At 41.8% G+C, this 21,737-nt stretch overlaps 1 protein-coding gene across 1 annotated transcript in view; it reads left to right on the top strand.

Moving 5' to 3' along the window:
- LOC111872357 overlaps positions 1-21,737 on the top strand; it is an 870,691-nt gene that overhangs the window by 757,805 nt on the left and 91,149 nt on the right. The window contains exon 6 of the mRNA XM_023866150.2: positions 14,677-14,916. Coding sequence (XP_023721918.1) covers positions 14,677-14,916 — 240 coding nt within the window. The remainder of the gene's footprint in view (positions 1-14,676; positions 14,917-21,737) is intronic.

The raw sequence follows: 21,737 nt of genomic DNA, 5'->3' as shown, positions 1-21,737 counted from the left end.
GGAAAAAAGGAGACAAAGGTAAATAATAAGAGGCAAATGAATTTAAAAAGAATTTTGATGACGAAACAACTTGGGAATTTTTCACTTGAAAGACCGAGGTGATAGGAGGATAAAATTAAGACGAATCATGGTATATGTTATTGGGATTGGAGCCAGGATCGTGTCCAGTGGTATTCTTCAGGTTGTGCTGTCAAAAGTTTTGAAAACATAAAAATATTCGCTTCATAGTTTGTTTGCATTTCAATCAAGAGTACATCTTTTGATTTAGATTCTCTTATCAGTAACGAATTTAGTTTTCTAGGCAGCTGCACTTGTTTGGCCAACCCGTGTTGTATTGAGCGTCTCTTAATCGTGGCAGTGCGGAATCCTGGACAGAAGCGCATTTTCCTAGGGGTGCTTGCTTCTCTGTGTGACAAGGTAATTATAGTGAGCGATTAGTTCTGTCTGGTCGATACGTTTCTTTATGTCCGGCAATGCATCACTGCTGAACAGTGTAGAGTAGAGGATATGCAGCTTAATCATACCGCGCTTCGACAGTTCTGGAGTTGGCACTTCTCGGTGAATCTTGACGCAACAGTGCGATGTCAGCTGGATGAGAGGGAACTGGATCGCGCCAGTCAGTTCCTGCGTTGCAGTTCCGTGTTTGAAAACTGAACGACCTACAGAAATATAATTAACAGTATCTATCCGTTCGTCTGTACGTCACAGTCTGTAATTTTGAAAATTAATAAAGATAGCTGCTTAAGGGTAAATAAAATTGTTTTTCGTTACGGGAAGGAAAATTGAAGAAGTTAATTTGGGTTCATCACGCTTAGGTTTGGATTCAAGTCAATTTATCGCCTCATCTCAGTTTGTTTAGCTACTGTTTTACGGTCTGGACGACCTAGGAATAGGGGTTCGATTCGTGGCAGAGGCAAGAAATCTTTCTCTTCCCCAGGGCAGCGAAACAGGCTCTGGGGCCTATCCGGTGAGAGGTGTCACGTTCTCTTTGTGGCCTGGTTTAACGACATTTCGGAGAACCTGCCTCCACCTTTAAGGTCTTGTTTACTTAGCTGTGAGGATGGAGGTGACTGTGTTCTCGGAAATGTCTGGAAACGCATCTCACATCAGCACGGCGCCATCTCCCACAAATGAAAACAGAATTTTCTGAAGTCTGTAAAATGATTTGGTATATTAATTTTGGTAGTAGTTACATTAGCACACACGTTAATATTAGGGAAACAGTATAAATGCACAGCCATATAAACTACCTGTATTCTCCACCGGTTTTACAAAACGTGCGAAATTTGCCAGCACTTTCCTGTCATCTTCACGCCCTCAAATACTGAGAATAAAGGGGCAAACAATTGACAATATAATGAGCTATAATTTATAAATATTTTATTGGATGAAAATGACATATAAATGTTATCTAAGTATATTGCCCAGGTGGTTAACCCTGGTAGTGAACTTATTTTGCGTAATCCTACGTTTCTGTTACGTCATTTGTCTTATTATATACCATTGTATATCGATATATGCCGGTCACGGTAGCCGAGCGGTCTAAGGCATGCACTGTCTTCGCTCGCTCGGAAGCCGGGATCGTGGGTTCAAATCCCACTCAGGGCATGGATGTTTGTGTGCGTTTTTCTGTGTTTGTCTACAGGTAGAGGCCTTGCGACGAGCTGATCACTCGCCCAAGGAGTCCTACCGAATGTGTAAGATCTAGTAATCCGAAGTGAAACGAGAGTTTCATGGAGGTAGGCCTAGGCCCAAATTTGGGCTGTAGCGCCACAGGGAAAAATATCGATATATAGGGAAAATACACCATATTTTGAATATTTAAGGTAGGACCCATCTTTTTTGATGAAAGAATCGTGAACCTTTTGTACTCACTTGCATTCAGATAGATTAATATTCTTAATGTGAAAATTGATACTTATTATGGTTTCTAAGCCAACATATATTCAAAGAGTAAATAAAAGACAAAAAGTAGTGAAGAAAGGGTCTGCGCAACTGGTAGCCCAATTTCGGATAGACCTGGTTCCTTATTTCGGGCAGGGAACGCAATTACTTAAGAATTGTAATTCATAAAAGGAGACCATAATAAAGTGAACGGAACCAGAGAAACACACTCGTAAGTCTACAGCCCGTACAAAAGTTTTTCGTCTAAAGAAATTACGGCCTCATCTGAAAACATTATTTGCATGAATACGTACAAAGTGGTCATATAGTTCTCAACAGACGTTAAGGTCAAGTTATGCCCTTATATAAGGAAAACAGTCTCGAGCCACACTTCAAATTCGACTGCCTATCGAGTGCAATGCTGGAACAAGCAGATCGTTCAGGAGACCCATTTTCTTGGCTTTTACAGCCTGTACTGCACTTCCCATGGAAGCCAGTGTCTAGTCCTCTCTTTCAGTATCAGCCACCTGAGAACGAATCAAATACCGAGATTATGTAAAACAAGGTTCATACTTTCGGATTCTCGAAAGTTGCAACCATGTTTAGTGCCAGAAATTAGGTAACCAAATACCAGTATAAACATGGTAGCACAACGGGGAATTGAAGCTTTAGGTAGTGCTGGAAATATGTTATAATGTATACGATTAAGTTCATGTGAACTCTGTGCAAATGAAAGCTCACGTATGGTTTCGAAACCTTAGCTCTGTAAGCGAAAATACCGCATCAGAATTGACAGCAAAGCACACTGACGGTAAGGCAAAGCTGCTGCTTCACGGTCCAATCTGCCGTCGCTGAGAAACTGTTTGGATAGGAAGTGTAAGGTCCTGTGACCTGTCCTTACTTCCTGCGAGGAACTAAGCTATCCGAAATTGGGCGCCTATCCGAAATATGGCGACTTTAACCCAGTTTCTACTAGTAATGTCTATAATAGTAGCATCAGCAATGGCATAACTGTCAGTACTAGCAGCAGAAGTAGCAGTAGCAGCAGCAGCAGTAGTAGTAGTAGTAGTAGTAGTAGTAGTAGTAGTAGTAGTATAACAGTGGTTGCTACCTTTGCACAGTATTCAACCATTTAAATACCGTAAATACCGACTGCTAAGTTGCTTATGGCCTCGTCAGCACAGTTATTCTTCGCTCCGAGTCCCACGGGACTCATGACCATATTTTATATTCTTCCTGCTCTAGGAGCCAACTTTAAAGCCTGAATTTCTTCTAAATAATTCATAAAATTCAGTTCCTACCTCACAAGAGATACTTTACATCTCGGCTACGAAATCAACCGGTTAACACTGTTCAAGGAAATAATCGCCTTTTATTGTGAGAACCGTACGAAACACACAAATGCACTCTGTGGGCGGAATGCAGAGTTACTGCAGTAATAGAACGTCAGATCGAGTACGTTGGTGTTTTTGCCGTAATGTTTTAGACATGTATTAGTGAGGCGCTCGGTTCTAATCTCCCCCGGAGCATCGACTCTCCTGACTGAGGTTTTTCGTGGTTTTCCTCATACTCTCTAGGCAAATGCCGGCAAGGTACCTCAGTTAGATCAGTGCCGCATCCATCGAAATGCTTTCCAATTCTTCGTCCATCTGTCATACTATTCGACAGTATGCACTGTCCGATACTTAAAGGGTAATGAAATTATATGACAGAATTTCTCTGCACCTTGTAGCCATGACTCAGCCCTTAACTACCCATCGTCACCCAGCCGAACAGAATAGCTCGCTTATCTGTTGCCACTCTCATGGTTTCGTAACCGTGAAAGCCATTGTGCTGTGTGCTGGTTGTAATATTAGCTGAATTAAGGGATTTCTAATTACATGTCACACATAAAAGTAAATTGTTTTAATTGTAATATCAGTCCTTATAACCAATGGCTTACACACGAAGTAATAATAATTTCTAAATTTTGTTTGACGTAAAACAAGAGGACATGAAGAAACAGAATTCATTTAGTACTCTGAAGTGACACTCATGATGCACTGTCACGTTTATCTCCGCGACCTGCCGTACTGGCAAAACGTGTGTTTGTAATTAACGTGCACAAATGTTTTACTTTGCTTTCTGAGTTTAAGTTTACTTTGATGTTTAGACTCAAGGAAACGGCACAAAATCCATCAAAGTCCGTATTCTCATACACGGCTCAAAACTGTAGGATACATATATTGCATTTTACGCAGGCGCAATGAAAGCGGGAGAACGGGAGAATCAGAGGCAAATAATATTGTTACATGTACACACATTGCTAGGAAATGTTTTGGTAAACAAGTTCCCACGAAGATCGATTCTTGGTAAACAGTCCGTTGCTGTGTTACGCAACTATAGATGAGGCTGTGTTTTCTATGTCGTCCGCCCCGAGCAACAGTAGGAACGGGGTTCTCTGTGACCAGTCGCCAGGTTACGCAACGGTTCTTACAATATAACTGTGTTTCCTCCGTGAACCGTGCCGCGGCTATATAACAAGATTCCCCATAAATCTTCATGGCATAGTACTTAATTAGTTAAGCACAAGGACAATTTATCCTTTTTTACCTTTTTAAAAAAATTACTTTTACCTTACTTTGCTAAAAAACCGAATTTGTATCTATGATTAAAAACCACGCCATTGAGACGTATTTGAGAGTTCAGATGTAGATCCACGATTCTTGACTTCGACAAAAGGTGGAACTTAATTGTTAGCTTCACGTTCCAGCCGCTTTACCCCCAGAGAAAAATACCCCGGTTCATCTTGGACAGGAGGCTAGGTGTGTCTCAGACCCTGTACGGACATTATTGAACTAATAAATTTTATTTAAGGCCTGATAATGGAACTTCAAACATCGTAACACCCAAATTAATAAAATACCATTTTACTGTTAATAAAAATGTTTGTTGATTGTGAGAAGAAACTGATGCTGTTGCACACTCAACAGAATGTGACTACACGGAAGTTGAATGTCCCAGTGCAAATGTTGCACCCATACAAGATACTGAGATAAAGCATCCAGCAACATAACTGAAAAGCACTGCTATCAGGACCCGGAGATTGAACGCCGAGAATGCCAAAACCAGTCACTGGACAATACATCAAGTCAGTTTATCGACCTTCGACCCTTGCCGCTGTATTCCTAAGCTTCCTGTTCACGTTTTCACTCCATCTCAATGGAATTCGGAGTAAAATTTTTTCGACAAAGTTCCCCACCAGAATTCTGTATGAATTCATGTGCATCCCACCACAACCATATTCTCAGCCCATCGTATCCTCCGTGACTTGATTATCTCAACAAAACTAGGTCACCTGTGCAGGTCATAAGATTCTTCGTTATATGGAGGAACTCGAAAGTCAGTTAACCTGAAATATTGCAGCGTGGATAAGTGACTGCAGACGGGTCTTGGATTGCTAACTCTGTTGACCACATATAACACTCACGGCTCGTAACTACACTTTACAGATCAATTACACACAGACTAGTGTCCTCAGTCTATTATAACCTCCACTAGCTATTTCCTAGCAACGGATTTTAACACAGGAACTATAATAGTCTCACTGAATTACACGTTCCAAATATCACACATAAAGTCTTCTCTTCCCACATATAACACTCACGGCTCGTAACTACACTTTACAGATCAATTACACACAGACTAGTGTCCTCAGTCTATTATAACCTCCACTAGCTATTTCCTAGCAATGGATTTTAACACAGGAACTATAATAGTCTCACTGAATTACACGTTTCACATATCACACATAAAGTCTTCTCTTGACAGCCAGACTTTCAACTGAGAATTCTTGCAACTATCTCGTGGACATTTGACACTAACCTCCTGGTCTTCTCTTCACCGCCTGAGTATTAACTGACTAAGCTCAAAGTCAAAGTCAAAGTCACTTCGCAAATGGCTGTTTACCGCCAATCAGTTCGTCTTGGCGATAAACCGCTTGAGACTCACGACCAGTAGTTATTTTCAACTGAACACTTGCGGTCATTGTCCTTATGTAACATCCTCTCTGACGAAAAGATGGGTTTGGCCCTTATGAACATGCGTGGTCTTTCGTCAGTTGTACGTTATCGCACATAGAGCATGTCATTGAAAATTATTCCTTTTGCACTATATACAAGTTCTCTGTCATTACAGGCTTTGTAAAGCAGAACATGCCTATCTTACGTCACTTATGCTACAACGGTAGCATAGTCACTTGAACGGTCTTAAATTTGACGGCTGCCAGGTTTAAGCCTGTTATTTACTGACTAAGCTCTCAACCTCGTCTCGCTTATAACCTCTTTGCACGGATGACGTAGAATTCACAATCTCTGCTACCGTACCATTGTTGCGTTCGTGTCCGTTGACGTGGGAACGCGTTTACCGAGCCGTTGTCTAGAAACGACTCTAATTTATATGCTTATCTCGAAGTCAATGCATAGTAACGGCTCTACACGCTACAATATTCTCTCGTATTGACAAGAATGTTCAGATATAAAGCTACTAGTCAATTTGTAGAATGATTACGTAGTACAGCATGCCATTGCAATTGTTCAAATTAGCGTTCATTGTTTATCTTCCATCAAAATTGAAACACTTTTATATTCTACACTTCAACACTACAAGTTTCGGCCTCAAACGGCCATCTTCAGGTATCTTTATGTTACAGATATTTTACTAAAACTGTGTTAAAAATGCTACACTGTTCTAATTCGTGTTAAAATCACACGTTGTAGTCTTCTTAAGCAATACGAGATAAAGTCCTTTAAAATTTCTGTTGCATATTATATCACCTCACCCGGGGCGTCGTCATTTTCGTAAATGTATCAAGGTGTTTTTCTCGGCAGCTTGCCCCTCACGTTCGTGGTCTACTTTCAGTTTTTGACTGCCATATGCTCCTGGTTTGTGTGTGCTTCCTCCACAGCGTGTGGCGTTGTCTTTATTAGCCGTTTGAGGCCGAAACATGTAGCGTCGAAGTGTAGAATGTAAAAGTGTTGCAATTTTGATGGAAGATAAACAATGGACGCCAATTTGTAGAACTGTATCACATCGTTGTGAGTTATGCACTGAACATGGAGGATCTCATTTCGAACAATTTTATATAAATTCAATAAATAATAATGAAATTTTAACGTATTTTAGTGTACACTTTACTAACCAGTCGACTGAATTTTGGGTCTCGCTATATAATTGCCGAAACTGGTCAATTGTTTCGCCCTTATTAAATCAAACGGAGCCTTCGAGTTCTACGTCCATGATAAATCCTTGCCTTAGCCATTTTGCTTAAATGGCACAAGAACATGTTTCTTGCGTGAAATATACATACAATTCTTGTTCTCATTTTCGTGACTAAACTACAAAACTAAGAATTGCAATATGAAATGACATGAGGTACATATACAGCATTTTCATACTTCATCTCCATGCATTAACAATATTAAAAAAGTAATGCTGGTACGTTGGGAACCACTAACTTGTTTAACAGAAGAAATAAAATATAATTATATTAATTTTCTTTGCCGTTCCTTTACTTGGAAAGTTTTATTGTTTGCTGTGTTTGTTATTTACATTGAAATTTCCCTGTATCGGAAGTTATTTCACTCACTCAGTCACAGAAGTTACGTCTTGTTTTGAATTAAGCGAACAAGAGTTCCTTTCATACAAAAAAAAACAACTCTGGGAAAGATAAGTGCGGTGTAACCACGCCGTCACGTGATGACAGAGAGAAAGCAGCTAACAGAAGATCCGCAAATTGAGCGGTCACTTCATTGTTGTGGTACCATATCCATCTGTTTGGTTTGTTTTGATTCTATGTAATCAAATCCCGTGAAAGTACCTAAAGGGTGACCTGCCGTCGAGTCTGCAGGGGTGAGAAGTTAATTAAAACTTAAGAGGGAAGGGAAGTCCGAGTAATCACAAAGTTTGAGAGCTCAGATACTCCAAGTCCTTTACGTTAACCCACAGGTACACGCTCTGTGGCCCAACGCAGAAAAAGGCACACATTTGATGTGGTCAAAATGCTGTTTCGAGGTTGAATTCTGTGTCATGAAGGAAAGGACACAATAAACTGTGGCGAAATTACTTCAAAGTAGCGTTCTAATTCCGTCGCGTAAGTACCTATGTTAGTCAAAGAAAATTGGCCTCTGTGCTGTTAAGTATGCACGTAAATAAACACGAATTAAATTATTATTATTATTATTATAAAGCCATGGTCCACAAGACGCAACTGCAATTCAAATATGAAATACTGTCACAGTCAATAAGTTCGTGGAATGGCCGTAAAGCGTCGTACGGGAATTTACTGCCAATATGTTTCAGCAATGTTTTCGGCAGCTATATCAACGTTGGCAGACTTGCATAGCGGCCAACGGCAACTATTTTGAGGGCCGATGTGGATCTGTGTAAGTGTATGTGAATACCTTGTAATATGATGCGATAAAACCACATTCCACGAACTTAATGACTGTACCACATATAACCGACTCTTAAAGGTAATTCAAATGTACACGCGTTTCCACAGTTCGGATATTCAGACAAGTTAATGACTGATGTATGGATATTTTGAACTGAAAGTCAAAGCCGATCTCTTTCGAACGCGTCCGAAATTTAAATTTCCCTCTTTTCATGTGACATCGCTTCGGTTCTCTTACGTATAACAATAGAGCAGAGTTGCTGGGTCGGATGCATTAAGCTGTACATCTGAGGCCGTCATGATACCTGTATGTAGCCACATTCTGCTGTGTGTATAATGGACAAAGACTGTATTTATATTGATTTTATTGAATTTTAACAGTAGGCTTAGGCTCAGGCAGTGTATTGTATTGTATTGGAGAAGGTGGGTTTCCCCATGCACTTACACCAACTGTTGGTCCATTGTGCGTCCCCCTGTGATATTCTACCAGTCTCTATTCCCTACCGGTACTGGTGCGTGCCATCAGTCCCGACTCAGCCAGCGAGTTCGGCCTCTACTGGCTCAGCGGTATCTCGATGCTTCCCCCATCTACCAGAGGCGTTAGAGACTACTGTTGGGCGGGAAATGTACTGAATTTGTCTCAGAGGTCCCCTTAGGACATGAGGTTCTTTTACGTGCCGTAAAGCTACGACACGGGACCCACGGCTTAAAGTCCCTCCCGGAGGACTTGTTCCCTGAATTTTTCCGCCCTTAAAAATTCCACGACCTCTGCCGGGTTTGAACCCGCATACCTTGAGTCACGAGGTGGGAACGTTACCCCTAGACTATGGAGGCCGCTCAGTGCGCTATAACAGTTACCTGCCCTGTTGTATATTGACAGCTCTAGTGTACAAAACAGGTTAGTTAGAGTTAAGGCTCCAGATTTTATTTATTTTATTATTATACCTTGTTCGGAACACCAGCTATCCTTGTGGTTTTCTTTAAGCCCTAGAGGCAAGTGTCAGGATACTATCCCAATTGGTGCACGACTGCTTCCTTCCAGATGCTTCCCATTCACCATTTGTATATCTCTCTACTATCCGACGCCATGTAGTCTGCTGCTGAGAAAGCGTTGTTGAATAGACCAAGAAGAAGAAGAAGAAGGTATTTGTATTTAATAGAAAGTTATGTGGGCTGAAAGAAAACGATCTAACCTTAAGAAATGCTAGGACTTTTCTTCTTAGCGTTTAATCAAACTAGATCCATATTAAGCCGATTACAACGACCGCGCAGTCTGAGGCATGAACCATTTTTCGCACTCTCGAACACTGAGATCGTGGGTTTGAATCCCACTATAGGCATGGATGTCTGTTGGCGGTTATGTCCTATTTGTGTTGTTCTGTGTGTAGGTAGCGGCCTTGGGAATGGCTGATCCCCCGTCCAAGGAGTCATCTCTTCTGTGTTTATATTAAGAAACTGAAAAGCGGCCAAGATCCACAAGGGCTGTGGAGTCAAAGAGAGACAGGGAGATAGACCCACATTAATACTGGTCATGCAGAGGGATACGGTACAAGAAGTAACACACGACCAGAGGGCAGCGCCATAGCTCAAGCCGTTAGTCGCTGGCTTTCCACCGCGGCGGTCCGGGTTCGATCCCGAGTCTGGTTAAGTGGGATTTGTGGTGGACAAAGTGGCAGTGGGGCGGGTTTTCTCCGAGTACTTCGGTTTCCCCTGCCAATCTTCATTTTGGGCCGACGTTTCTCCCAGTTATAATCCCATTTTGTTCAGCTTCTAAATAAATGCCTGGCAAAATCTCCCGAAATTGTAGAGATCATACGTGCCTAGTAATTTAACTTTCTCTTGCCGAAATGATTGTTTGCCGGGGCAGCGCAGTCGGTATAGCGACTGCCTACGGGCTTGACTACTGAGGGGGTCGGAGTTCGAGTCCCAGTAGGGTCAGAATTTTCTGTTCTCGATATCCTCCAGATCAGCTCTGGGGCCCATCCAGCCTCCTATTCAATGGGTACCGTGGGATCTTCCCCCTGGAGCAAATTAGGAGGGGCGTAAAGCTGACCACTCACTTTCAGAGAGTGCCGAGGTTAAGAAACTGTGGATCTGTAGATCCAGTCCCCCATACGCGTTCATGGCGTAGTGCTTAATTAGTTAAGCACAGGGACAATTTACCTTTCTTAACTAACTTTTGCCGCAATTATTTCTTCTCTGTGGTTGTCTCAGAAGTAAAACATTGTTCCAAAATTAGAAAATTAGAAGAAGAAAAATTTCACTTGCGGTAAAACTTAGCAGTTGCCAGTTTCGCTGCTAATAATTTCAAAGCAGCTCGTGAAATGTAAACGTGCCTCTTCCACGAATCCAGATCTTGTGACTGTGTGCGTACTCTTATTTCACATATTTTTTCTTGCTTCAAAGGAAAATAACAAAGTTGTTTCTTTAAAATATTACTTGAATGAAGCGTGTACAACCACCGCTTTGAGCAGTTGTTTCTACTGTAATTGCAACCTTAGGCAGTAAAAATATTTTATATCTAGAATCAAGAAAAATTCTATAAAGAAATCCTACACTGAATGTGATTCANCTCTTCGCTTGCAGATTTCTTATATTTTTTCTTCTACCCTGAAGATGGAGGCGATACGTTCCTCCGAAACGTCGGTTAACACCACATATACACGGTGCCAAATCCCAGAAGACTGCTTTCTTCATATGACAGCTTATTTAATATTACATGTCCTCTAGAATTAGTGAATTACAGACGAATTGTCGTGTACACAGTACAAGTACGATAGTTCGAAATAAAATCGAAATATTATTCTCCGAGTTTTAAAGCTGACTCTTGCATTGTAACGTTGTTATGGGTCGTTTTGTATTAAGACAGGAAGAACGAGCCACTTCTAATTTTCATTATTAACAGATTGAACTCGTAATAATTCAGTACCGATGACAGTGGCCGTGCAGTCCAAGGCATTAACTGTTTTCGTTCGCTCGAACGTTTGAATCGTGGGTTCGAATCCAACCCTGTCTAAGGACTCCCGTCGTCTGTGTATAGAATCAGGAAGCTGAGACAAAAGAGGCTAACGTCCAACAAAGTGCTATAGAACCATAGAAATAATAGTAATCCCCATCTTCCTCATCTTACAATAAAAGTTCCAGCTATTAGTTTTAACAACTTGCTTTGGATTGCTAGATTTTTGGAGTTCGTTCATTATCTGGCGTTCTAAAGAAAACTTTTCGGAAACTAACCACAATTACCGGCATGTACTGTCTTCGCTCGTTTGGAAACCGGGATCGTGGGTTCGAATCCCACTCAGGGCATGGATGTTTAGTTTTTGTGTGTGCGATTTTCAGTGTTTGTGTACAGGTAGAGGCCTTGCGACGAGCTGATCAACTGCCCAAGGAGTCCTACCGAATGTGTAAGACCTAGAAAAACCGAAGTGAACGGAGGATTTCATGGAGGTAGGCCTAGGCCCACTGGGGCTGTAGTGCCAAGGAAAAAAAACCGCAATTACTGGACCTGGAGGTTAGCGTTTTGTAATGGACGGAACAGATGTTCCGCACCCCCTCCCCTGACGACGCAAACAGATACAGAAGTACAAAAACCCGGTAATTAAGAGTTTATTGTTAATACTGATAAAGTAAAGGTAAAAGTAAACTAAAGCTATCCTGTACCAGGCCGTGAAGGCCCATAGGGTTGTGAGACGTTGAGGGACCCACATTATCTAGACAATCGGCTCAAAGATGGCGGTAAGGTTGTCAGCCTTACGCGCCGGCCGCGCTTTACTCCCCAGGAAAATTATTTATTTAATTCCTGGTACTCATTTCTGTTACAGGCTGAGTGAACCCCAGGGCCATAGTGCGGCCGGAAGGATTAGGGCAATTGAAAAAAATCCAATGACCTCATCGGTATTTGAACCCGCCACCTTCCGACTTGTAATATCTGGAAATTTTATTGTGAAATATATGTTGAGACGTTTCTTGGAAGAATTATAGACCCACTTACATTAAATCTATGTATAATTCAATTAATATAAACTGTATCTGACCGATTTTTTTAAACTACGTAGGCGATATTTGAAGGACATGATAACTGGTGTTTGCAATGTTAATTCAATAAGATAGGAGAGTGGCGGGGTGGTTGTTTTTATGGAGGCCGCGACGTAGCCCACAATTCGGATACGATAGGACTGTAAGGTTCAGTGTGTAGGCCGCGCCGTAGCTCAAGCCGTTAATCGCTGGTTTCCCACCGCGGCGGCCCGGGTTCGATCCCGGGTCTGGTCAAGTGGGATTTGTGGTGGACAAAGTGGCGCTGGGGCAGATTTCTCCTGGTACTTCGGTTCCCCTGCCAATCTTCATTCCACCAATTGCTCCACAATCACCCTCACCTATCATCTGGGGCTGGTACAGTAGGCCAGAAGTGGCTGCAGTACAAGGGACTTAGTCCCACCCCACTAGCAATAAAAAGAAGCTTCAGTGTACAAACAGAGAGAGGTAGGACAAGATTATCCAAAATTGAATGTTAAGTTATAGTACATTGTAGCAACAACAGCAACGCACGCTCTTGCGTGCGTTCGTGAGTGTGAACATTCATTTATGTTTGGAGTACAGGATTTACTCGTTTGTATTTTTATCGTATTACGTATGTTTTTCAGAACTTTAGTTAGAGATGAATGCTCGGGTAGGTTTCTGAACATTTTCCACACTTATAGCTTGCTGGAACATCGGTTTTGTTCTGTTCCAATCACGTGATTACTTACGACTGTTTCATGGTGATCGAGTTTATTCGATGTGACAGTTACAAAGCAGGAACGAATACACGCGTGTCTGCATGGAGGTTGTCATAGTGCAGTCTAAGCTTCCGTCTGGTGATTTTCTAAGCACATCAGACACGTTATGGACTGATATAGGTTATCGCAGACATGTGTTATAAGAAGCGAAATATGCCAATATATGTGATATATTTTGCAACACGTTTACAGATTTATTTTTGGTGTCAGATCATTGCATTCTTCAATTGCTAGTTACTTAAGATTGTCAAATGTGGTTGCTGTTAGATGTTAAACAGTTTGTATTCGCTTCGTTTTGTCCACATTATCAAAACTATGATTTCCCATTATGTCAAAATTGTGGTAATAATGAAAGCTCCCCCCTACCAAAGAAATTCTCTCTTTCTGTCGTAATTGCACAATAAAATAACATTAAATCTTGTGAAAGGTAAAGCTTCCTCAATTATTATTTAATTAAGCAGGGCCGCGCCATAGCTCAAACGGTTAGTCGCTGGTTTCCCACCGCGGCGGCCCGGGTTCGATCCCGGGTCTGGTCAAGTGGGATTTGTGGTGGACAANTGGTGCTGGGGTAGGTTTCCTCCAAGTGCTTTGGTTTCCCCTGCCATCTTCTTTCCACCAATTGCTCTACAATCACCCTCACCTATCATCTGGGGCTGACACAATAGGCCAGAAGTGACCGCAGTACAAGGGACTTAGTTCCACCCCACTAGCAATAAAAAATAATTAAGCACCATACCATGAGTATGTATGGGTAGCGGAGGTATAGCTCCACCATTCTTGACTTCAATACTAGATGGAGGTGATTGGCCAGTTCAGGCTCTGGCGGCTTTACCCCCGGAGAAAGAGGTCCTGGTAGTAATTCGATTAGAGGCTGAGAGGGCTCCAGAGTATATCTGGACGCTGTGGGGTAGAGATAAATATTGTGACTTCTAAACTAGGTTTGGATTCGATGATTGGATTTATTGCACCTTATACTCGTACATTCACACAGTTCGGGACTACAGGCAATTTAACTCTATCGCTAGTCTACACACTTTCCAGCTCATCGTTGCACACGCACTTGGATTCTCGGTCTTCACTACCCATATCCTGGCAATGGATTTATCACAGTCTCACTGTAACTTCAAATCACCCGTGAAGTCTTCTGTTACACTCCCTAGTACTTTCCTTGCCATTTCTTCTCAATAATCTTCGATTGTCATCTTCAGAACTTGACATAATTCCAGAATACAACTGACTGTTCTATTCGACTGCTCTGTCGCTACTGTTGTATACTCAGTGCTGCTTCTACTACTGTCCTGCCCACCACTTCTTATAACCACTTTGCACGGACCCCACGTGAAACACCTTCTGTTGTCAAGAATGCGTGTTTACTGTTTCGTTGCCTAGCAATATACGTCCTGTTGTGTGTGCGTGTGTTTGCCGACCCTTTGCCTAGCAATTGGTATACACTTCACAATATCTTGGCCCTGTTGGTAGTAGAATATATAGACTGAGATATCCCTTCTTCGTTATTAAACTCTAAGTGGAAAATATAAACAGTACGTGTCACATGACGTAATAAATATCATTGTCTGTTATTAGTGGAAGAACTGGTGTGCCTGGCCTCATGGAAGGATGGCTCGACACGCTATCTGGTGGGAAAGCTGCATCATGCCATGGCCCACAGTGATGAGGACCGCTACCGCTGCTTCGTCTACGAGCGCAGCCAGGGACAAGGTCGGGAGAGACGCTCCACCTACGACGTGGCCCAGTCGGGGGACGCCACATGCAACGGCTTACTGTCTGCCAAAGAGGGCTCCAGAACAATGAGGCTCACAAAAAGTGAGTAACAAATGGTCCTTCTTGAAATACTTGAAATAGTGTTTCTTCTCAGATTTACTGTTTTCTTAACTTTGTCCATTGTCTGGTATTCCAAAAACTAGAGAACACAATGTTTCGGAAACCGAATCTGTTTCCGTCCTCAGGCGAGTGTTAGCTCCTATTCTATTGGGTCCCTCAGTCAGAGCTAACAACCCATCAGAGTCAGAATTACTTTACGACAGACGGTTTACCGCCAGTGAGTTCGTCTTGGTGCCAAGCCCCTTGAGACTCATGGACAGCAATATTTTGTTTTCAACTGAAATCTTGCGGTCATAGCCCTAATGTAACATCCTGTTTGACGAGAAGCTGGGTCTGTCGTTTACAATTGCTGCTGGCCTTCGCCAGTGCAGTCATTCACAGTTCCGGGTACAGGTGCCGGTTTTGATACCCCCCAGGCACAAGGTAGTTTAGTTATATCCCCAGGCACTGGATTCATTTTTCGTTGCCTCCTGCGACTCACAGGGCTACGGTGGAGGTATTCAAACCCGCCTCCACGCGGGTATAACCAGGGCTGTATAAACATCTGAAACCAGGCTATGTCGAAGGAGGTAACAGGCAAATATGCAATAAATTTTTGATAAATCATTCACAGATGTTGAACTAAGATGGAAGGGGAGGTGGAAAATTTTATGCAACAAACCTAGTCAACAAACCATGAAAACCAACTCATAGTATTAAATGGAGAATTTGTGAACCCATTTTGTCCCTGCGCCATCTGTGGAGTAAAAACTGAACTGTATGGACTAAAACGTTACAGGGAACCACGAAGAATCATCATATCATGCTGATCTTCTGCATGGGAAATTTCCCGCTTTAATGCCGTCCGGAGGCTTATTTCCGTTTTCTCTAGACCCCGCCAATTAAATAGAGTCCACACTCACAAGTTCGAAACCTTCAGTGATATTATGTAGTCAGATCGTCTTGATTACTCTCCTAGAGGAAGAAGAGACTTGGGCAGAACAAGGAAGGGATGGTCTTCTCAGTTGCCTTGGTTTGGAAGAGGCCAGTGGCCTATCCCATAAGGATGATAACGATGTTTTTAATCCCATGACCAGCTTCCAAATTGGAAGGCAGGGCGGTCCGCGGCTGCTTCTTCTGTAGCCTTTATGCGCATCTGTCCTGCGCGCCTACAGGAAATCTCTGTCCACAGACTAATGTTGTGCTATGCCTTGGTGGCAAAAGATAAGCTTAGACCTGAAAAGGAACCTAGAGCAGTGCAGGACGGAAGATAAACATATGCATTTTCTGTATCATAGCGTTAATGTTATCTCCAGCAAACTGTTGTAGTACACGTTCCAAAGAATTTCAAAATTAAATTTTTCGTCCAAATGCATAACCAACTACCTCCCTGGTGTTGAATCCTTCTTAAGACGCCACCATTGGCTAAGTTACTCGAGAGGTTCCCAACATTTTGTGGAATCCAAAGGTTCATTATATTGCTCACAAGAGCCATCCACTGGTCCCTATCCTGAGCCAGATGAATCCAGTCCATACCACTCCATTCTATTTCGCTGAGATCTGTTATTATCTACCCATCTATGCCTATGTCTTCTGAGTTGTTTCTTTCCTTCTGAATTCCCCCCCCCTCACGCGTGCTACATGCCCTGCCTATCTAGTCCTCCTTGACTCGGTCAATCTAATTATAGTATTTGGGGAAGAATACTAGTGCTGAAGGCTTATATGTTAGTAAAGAAATGGAAAGGCAGAAGTACCCCATTGAAAAAGAAACATCATGATATATGTTTCAACGCTTGCCTTCCGCCATATAGCTGGATCGTCATCCAAACTAATGGGATGTTTACTTTCCGCGAATTTCATAATATCAAATCGCATTGAAAAAATACTGGAGTTGCGTCCTGTCATACGCTTGACAAACATGAAAGTTAATAACCCACTGACATTTCGCTCATGATCACGATAACTACAGAAATAATGAGAAGCAGAACTGCGTCATATTGACCTTCCTTGGCATTGATGTCAGCCAGATGCAACCGAAACGTTATTTGAATTTCAACAGCCACGCAACACGCCATATTAGTTTCCCCAGGCTAACTGACCCACTCAGTCAGAGTTAAATATACAAAAATAGCCCCTGGGATATCTGTCTGTCACCAGATAGGCGTGCTTTCAACCAAACTTCGTGGTGTAGTAGCTGGCACTCCTGCTTTGCATCGGGGAGTCCTTAGTTTCAAATCTCGGCCCGACAATCCCGACCGAAATTTCTCGTGAATTTTTTCAGTTCCTTAAGGCAAATATTGGGACAGTACCACAAATTACCAAATATTTCTGATTCATTAGTCGCTAATTTTCCTGTAATTCTACGCTATATAATCTGAGCTTTCGAAAGCGTCGTTGAATAGTAAACAAGAAGTTCTGGGAAGAACTAGTCGCCTACTTTCCTTACCAGCAGATACTGTGTATGACTGATTCATTCGTTAGGCTAGCGTAGGTTTTAAAGTCTGAGATTTGAAAGCGGCCCCTTGTGTTTGTAGGAGATGGCTGTTAGTGCCTCCTTTGAACTTAGTTTCAGGTGACACAGGAAGTCAGTGCTAGTAGTGCTTGTGGGGTTTGGTGGAAGTAACGCCTCTTTGTAGAATGAGCTTGCCTTGTGAGTTGCTGGGAATCTGACGACTTCCTGGAGTTCCAGTGATTGGCGATTTAGTTTCATAATTTTAATTAACAGCTAATGGTGTACTTGAGACGACTCCAGAAAGATAGAAACACCTCACACATACTTTATGGATGTATAGTTAAATACAATTCAATTCTTCAATATCTACGTGCCGAGTCAACAGCCACAAGACCAATTACAGACAGGGCACAGTGCAGATACAGGTAATTACATTATGGACAAACACAGCATGAAGTCAAAGACAAATTACAGGCAAGCACTGGAGGAAGTACACATTAATGCAGAAAAATAAACAAACGAACAAACTAAGATGTGGAAAGATAACAAGAACTACATAACCCAGAACATTAGGATTGTGAACATGTCAGAAGTTTGCCAGTTCAAGTCCCGATGAGCTCAATTTTTTTCAGTTTACCTAATCCTTCCAGCCGCACTATGGCCTTGAGGTCGACTCATTCTCTTAACAGAAATGAGTACTACGAATCTTCCTGGGAGGTAAAGGGGGCCCGGCGCGTAGGGCTGACAACCTTACAGCCATCTGTGAGCCGATTGTCTAGAAAGTGTGGGAGCCTCGACGTCTCACATACCCTATGGATAGCCACGGTCTGTTACGGGGATAGTTGAACTTTTTACTTGAATACATGTTTTCAAAGCGAGAAGAGAGTGAGAATTCAAAAATAACTACAGAAGTAACGCTCTCAAGTGTTTGCAAAATGGCTGAACATTCTTCTCCGCCGTTACATTCTTCGTATTTTATCTCAGGAGATCAATATACGCTCTCAGGTTTCTGTTTACTTCTGTGTCTGTAACAAAAGAGATTTCATCTCTCATTAAGCGGATTAAATTGGCAACCCAGCTGAGTATGTTTGCAGAAGACGTTGTGGGACTGTGAACTGAAGTCCGTATTTCGTAGAATATTTCGCCTTGTTAGAGATGAATAGCGCCTCTTCCTGACGAAACTATCCGAGATATGAACTTGCTGTCAGAGTAAGAGATGACAAACTTTAATTCGATCAATTAATTTTATCTGACGGGGAGAAGACCTCGGAATTTAAGATGCTTCAGTGAAGGGAATAATTTAAATATAATTTTAAAGTAATAAAATGTATCAACCTACTCTATGGACAGAATCGCTTTTGAGAACCTCTTCAAAATGAGTATTTATTTTATGGAACCAAAAGTTATATTGCCGCGTAGATATAGCACACCAAAATTCGCTATCCTGAACAAGATAAATACAGTTTTCATCCTATAATTTAAAAAAATCCATTTTAATACTATCCTCCGTCATATGCGCAGATCTCTCAAGTTGACTTTTCCTTATAGGTTTACTGACTAAAATTTGGTACGCATTTCTCAGTTCCGCACCCTTTCTTCATACCGTTCCCAATTTATTCTTCTTGGTTTGATGAACGTCATAATTTTTGGCAAAGAATACAAATCATAATTTTCATTATTATGAAATTTTTATTCTCGTCCTGCAATTCACCTGCCCTGAAGATGGAGGCGATACGTTCCTCCGAAACGTCGGCTGAAACAAAGAATACACGGCGCCAGATCCCAGAAGACTATTTTCTTCATAGACATCGCCGTGAAAACCTCAAAACTTACTACAAATACTGTTCACATGCCTTTATTAATATGGCGTTGCGCCATCTTTTTTGACTTCAGTATAACCGCAATATTTTTTTAAATGGAGTATTCAATTTTTGAACAGTCTCTAGCTGAATTTTATACCATTCTTCTTGAAGAACATCTTCAAGTTGCTTTAGACATGTTGGAGGTGGGAATCTGTTCCTCACTCCAGTCTCCAAAAGTGACCAGAATTGTTCAGTTCGTATTTCCAAATCTGATGATTGTGCTTGTCAGGAAAAATATTGAAGTTCACCTTCATGCTTTTCGAACCATGACTGAACAGTTGCAGCGGTATGAATGGGGGTACTCTCCTTATGGAAAACTGTATCGTTGTTCGGAAATAACTTCTGGATTATGGGGTGCACCTGATTATCCAGCTGTCCACTCACTCCCTTGCAGTAATTCGGCCATGAAGGGCAATAACGGGACGAACAGAATACTGTATCACGATATGGCTGGACAAACCACAGAACATCCCTTGTGTTTCGCTTTGGGAAGAGGATATTGGATTTGAAAACCTCACGTCCGACAGTTTGGTGGAAACAGGATCTTCAGGATAAATAGTCAGTTCTGCAGCAGTTCACCTGTGCTGCAGTAGTTCTGTGATTTTTCGAAATTATCCTGCTCAGTTTACGACGATCACTTTCTGTCAGTGCTCATTTTCGCTCCCTGTTCTTCACTGATGTGCTCCCTCGATTCATGTATGCCGACATAACCTTATAAACTGTCACCCTTGATACACTTAATGATGTAACAGTTTTTGTCACAAATATTCCAGCTGAACGCGCATCAACGATCTGTCCTCTTTCTAAATTGGACAAATCTCCCATTTTCCGGTTCTTTCACGCGGACTGTCACTCAACACAATCACTAATGCACTGACACGAGCGCTGCAAATTGTAAACAAACGGAAGTGTTCAGTGTTGTCAATTGAAGGCCCTTCAATGTAGCTAATACAAATTCTGTTCCTCAGCTTCTTAGTGTTTTCATTATTTTGTCCACCTCCTGCACATACATTCACTCATGTATAAATATGTATATACACATAGGCTACATGCATTATAATACATACGTAAGTATCTTAGTTCGTATTTACCAGAATAGTTCTCTGTCAGTGCTAATCCAGGCTCACTCTTCAGTAACATATTCAATCTGTATGAGATTATATTTTGGTAGCTATTTACTCAATTTTGCTTCAGTATTTTCAAAATTATATCATGGTATAATTCTTGTTCTTTCCGTCAAAGTCACGCTGATCGTGACCTGTCAGTTTCATGCAGATAAATTGTAGCATTTCTAGTTCAGCCTCCTCTGTAAAGCTCATCTCCAGCTGAAAGTGCCAATCGGAACACAAAGTTATAATATTGTACAAGCAGTGACTTGAAAAGCCGACATGATTTCCCATAGGACCAAGTCTGTTCGTACAATTTAGATGTCCTCGTATATATATTATATATTCGATTCCAGCTCGTAATTCCTATAAATGTGTTATGCATAGCTGAATATTTCAGATTCTGAGCATGAAACTACGTGAACTTCACAGAACCTTACTTACACTAACTTGCAATATTTGTGGTTTTCACGGCGGTGACTATGAAGAAAGCCGTCTTCTGGGATTTGGCGCCATGTAGATATTGTGTTAACCGACGTTTCGGAGGAACGTATCTCCTCCGTTTTCAGGGTAGAAGGAAAAAGAAAATCCGCGAGCGAGGTGCTGTCAGCACGTGCTCACGCTGGTTCCTCGCTCGCGGATTTCCTTTTTCCTTCTACCCTGAAGATGGAGACACGTTCCTCCGAAACGTCGGTTGACACAAGATCTACACGGCGTCACATCCAAGAAGACGACTTTCTTCTTATACTAACATGTTAAAGTTTATGTTTTAATTCCTTTGTATCAAGCTAGAGACATCTACTGGAAGAGTAATACCTGTATGTTACACAAATTCAGGTTTCTCCATGTATCGTCTATGTGTGTGCTGACTTCAGACACATCAAGGCTTGTTCGTCTGTACAAGCGCTACTCTTTCTGCACAGTTAAAATGCCTACACGCGATAACATTGTGTCGTTGTAGGACTGCGACCTCCAGTCGTCATTTTCACTAGCGTTAGCTTCACTATGCGTGTGAGTTTAGATGCAGCTGAAATACATTGTAAGCCTCCGAAAATATTACACTAATTCCATGGAACAGTGGATTTCTTGAGAAGACGTCATTCGCTCAGTTACTCAACAATTTTGCAACAAATTATCGAATCCGAACGTTCATTACCGTGTTAACAAGAGCCATGCTTTGTTCCCTGTCCTGAGCCGGAATAGTCGAGTGCATACAACCCCATCGTATCTAAGATCCATTTTAATATTATTTTCCGCCTACGTCCAGGTTTTCCTAGTGGTCTCTTTTATTCTCGCTTTACCACCAAAATCATATACGCATCCATATTCTCCCCTCATGCGTTCTACATGTTCTATCCATCACATCGTCCTTGACTTGATCATTCTAATTATTAATTGTGTTGT

Source organism: Cryptotermes secundus, unplaced genomic scaffold, assembly GCF_002891405.2.
Source record: "Cryptotermes secundus unplaced genomic scaffold, Csec_1.0 scaffold144, whole genome shotgun sequence".
NCBI lineage: Eukaryota > Metazoa > Arthropoda > Insecta > Blattodea > Kalotermitidae > Cryptotermes > Cryptotermes secundus.
This window is presented reverse-complemented; position numbering and strand designations above follow the sequence as displayed.